This window comes from Stereum hirsutum, assembly GCF_000264905.1.
Source record: "Stereum hirsutum FP-91666 SS1 unplaced genomic scaffold STEHIscaffold_3, whole genome shotgun sequence".
NCBI classification, from domain to species: Eukaryota; Fungi; Basidiomycota; class Agaricomycetes; order Russulales; family Stereaceae; genus Stereum; species Stereum hirsutum.
In genome coordinates, this window is record NW_006763133.1 from 3468856 (window position 1) to 3472574 (window position 3719).

At 45.1% G+C, this 3719-nt stretch overlaps 1 protein-coding gene across 1 annotated transcript; it reads right to left on the reverse strand.

Moving 5' to 3' along the window:
• Positions 1-3490: 3490 nt before the first annotated feature.
• STEHIDRAFT_154360 (uncharacterized protein) lies at positions 3491-3661 on the reverse strand (the record flags this gene model as incomplete). Its single annotated transcript, XM_007301392.1, has 1 exon — positions 3491-3661. A coding segment is annotated over one exon (171 nt), but the record flags the coding sequence as incomplete, so codon positions are not given.
• Positions 3662-3719: the final 58 nt, after the last annotated feature.

Genomic DNA, 3719 nt, shown 5'->3' on the forward strand with positions numbered 1-3719 from the left:
AGATCACCCCATTTCCCCTACCAATCCACCCCCACAGTACCTGATATACCAATCCTAGCATTCCTACTATTATTTCCGTATTTTTCCGTATTTTTCCGTATTTTTATCGCCCATCATTCTATCCCTATTCCTCTATGTATCTACCCTAGCTCCAGAGCCCATACCTAGCCCCATACATCCTCCCCATACCCTGCATCCAGCTATCCTAGCCCTACTGCACAATTACCCCCCATTTTCCTACCCTATCCTACCCCCTACCCCATCCCCTACCCATCCCCAAACCACCCCCTACCCCGGGGCCACACCCCATACCTACCCACCCATTTTTTCACGCATTTTTTTGCCTATTTTTTCGCCCATTTTTCCAGCCAGAATACCCACCAGCACCACTGCTCTTTAATAAAGAGCCCTTATTAGCATGGGCCAGTAAGATGATGGGCTCTCTGTATAGAGTCCCAGTCTTACTATAGGGACTCTTTATAAAGAGGCTACATCATCTGGTGATATCAGGGAAACTACTAATTAGAATGCGAGCTACTGTACTTTTTCGACCAAAGGTTCGTCACGTGTTCTCCGAGCTGACAAACCGAACAAAATCCTGCGTGACCTCACGCATAACACATGGTGAGCGAACAGTGACCTCGGCAGCCGCTTGCGCAAAATGATCATTTTTGCAAGCACCTACGTTGTTTTCTGAACCATTTGCGGGTCCCGTCACGCTCACACACAGTTTCTGAACCCGTGACCCGGGCAAAACTGATGGGTGACGTACATTTTTGATGAACCTTTGGTCGAAAAAGTACAGTATTCATGGCCATATATGCTTTGCCTGTTGAGGTCTGACCGGTGAAAAATACGGGTACATGAGAAGCCCTGTATGAGGCACAAGGGGGCTCTAGATCTGCTTACAATACATGGCGATACATTTCCAACGGACACTGAGCTGGCTTTTTTCTAATACATAGCTCTTTATACACATATCTAGATATGGCCACAAGGGCCCATGTCAAGCCATAGACATCTCACTGGTACAGTACAACGTGGTCAAAGATGACCAGTGTGGCCTGCAAACGGGAGGAATGAATAAGTACAGCCCAGTTAGGAGAGCTCACCTTAAGCTTGTAGATCAAATTACTGCCACGCCACCCTTGCCTCTTCCCAGTCCCGTCTGAACATGCCATTTGCATTTACATCACATCAGCAAATTTGGTTTCAGCTACATAGCTACATAGGGAACTACCAGAGCTACTGTAGCAATCTGGACCTTTGAAAGCCCAGTATGACTATTATACAGACTGTACAAACCGAACAGACAATCCTTAGTCAATTCTAAGAATTGCTGAAAGCATTTGTAGCCATCTGTAGTACACAGTAGCTCTAGTAGATACTATAGTAAAGGAGCTGCAGAGTCAGTTGGCCATCCATTGAAATTTGCACATGTCGAGAGTTGAACTCGCGACCTGTCCAAATTAAAATGGCTTGACCAGCGTGCTGCTGCCCCTGCACTACTGAGGATTGTCTACACTAGCTACACCCATTTATATATCCCATTCTAAGCAGGCCTATCACCCATGTGAGCGCTGCATTGGGACTTTGTCTGTAGAGCGTGGGAACCCTTGCCATGACCTGGCACACATTCTCACACTCTCATTTTCATGGGTGACACTTTTTTTGCCCACTGTTGAGCTTGTATATATGCAATAAAAAGAATATCTGAACATGTTGTAAATAAAGAGCTATGAAATAGACATTAAAATGGTCAAAAAAGTGTTTGCCACACTGGTGCCACATTCCTTGTTTGGCCCTTGTTTGGCTCCTGTTGACTTTTGGCAGGTCACTTGCCAGCTCTTTCTTCGTCTCTTCCACCACCCTTCCTCTTCCTCTTCTCCTTACCATCGCCCTCAGCTCAAGCTTCAGTTTCTCTCTCTTGCTTCTCTTTATCTTTTCTCCCCTTATTTGGGCTCTTTCCTATTATCTGAAGACAGATTTTCACTAAAATATCTGAAGAATTTCGACTTTTTAGACCTTTTTAGACTGGACTGGAACTCTGGTGTGTCTCTTCAGCTCATTCCTTTTCTTCTGTTTCTTTTCTCTTCTTGTTATATTGTTCTACTGGATGTAGCTGCTTTGAGAAGAGCATGGACTAGCATTTGGCCAATCTAAGGTGTGTATTTTTCGTGTTTTTGACCTTTTTTATACTTTGTCTCCCTTCACCATCCCTCTCTCATCCCTACTTCTCTCATGCCCTTCTCCCTTTCTTCTTCCCTTCTTCCCTCTTCTCTTCTCAATCATTCTCTCAGTCTAGCATGCTTCATGTTCTGTTAAAATTTCGCTTTTTTGGCCTTTTTGAAGCCCTAGTAATCCTTTCCTCATACCTCCTCCCTCATATTTCTCTGTCTCTTTCTTTCACTCTCACACACCCTCTGACCCTGTGTACACAGTAATACAACTGGAAACTATTGATCAAAATGGTGAGTTTTTTGCATTTTTTTCGCTTTTTTCCCTATCCATTTTCCCCTCAGACCCTCACAATCCCTCCACTCTCTTGTCTTTTCTCTTATCCTTATTTTCTCACATCTCCCCTTTCATTATACTTTCTTTACTTTCATTCCTCCTTCTCATACTGTCTCAATCAACTTGACACTGACTTGTTTCTTCTCACTTTAGGAGCATGGGAACTCATGCCATAGACTGGCACAGAGTTCTCACCCATACTCTACCGCTGTTTTTCCCTCTCCTATCTCCCTCTCTGTCTCTCTTTTTCTTCTCCAATCTTTCTCTCATCCTCCCTTTCACTTTCCCTGCCTTACTTCATCACCCTCACTTCTTCACCCCCGCTTTTTTGCCCTTCCTCATTCCCTCTCTCTCTCTTTCTCTCCTGTATTTTCTTTTCTTCTCTCTCTATCTTTTTTATCTATCTCTTTCTTCTCTCTAATGTATTTACATGAGTGAGACAATATTGTACGTAGATTATGTGTTTATATGTATTAATTTTGGTTTTCATCTGTGAACTGGCAAGTTGAGTGAGAAAGGCATACAAATGTGAGCTGGTGTGAAAAGAACAAGTATACATGTGAATCTACAGAAGTATACAGATACTACAGGTGCGTAGTAGACAACTATAGAAACTATATAGCAAACACGTATTACATACCTTGCGATGCTGGCTATATGAGAACTCGCGACTATACGGGATCTTCCGGCTATATGGCCTAATATAGTAAGCATAGCCAGAACCTGATTTTGAGACACCTATTTCGTACGGTGGTCTCAAAATCCGGAACCGCACCTGGGCGAGATCTCGAAAAGAAATAAGAAGGCGTGAAAGGTCGTACGGGTCATAGAGCCCACGTGTACTAACGTGGGCCTGAGCCCTGCACGACCATCGAGAGCGTCTCAGATGGGTCGGCAGGGCGAAGCCGGGTACGATATGATGAAAAGAAAGACGAAAAGAGAAAGAAAAAGAACCTGAGGCTTGAGACTGCCGCGGCTACCCGATGAACGGAGCGGCAGGGGGGACCTTCAGTGTGTGCGAGCTGGGTTGAGGTCCGATGGCGATACCGCCTGTACTCGCCCTAGACTGCCGTTCGAGGCACGCTAGGGCGACGTCGAGAGGATGGCGATACCGCCTGCACTCGCCGTAGACCGCCGGTTGAGGCGAACTAAGGCGACGTCGAGAGAGAGAAAGAAAAAGAAAAGAGAAGAGACGATGAGTGCAG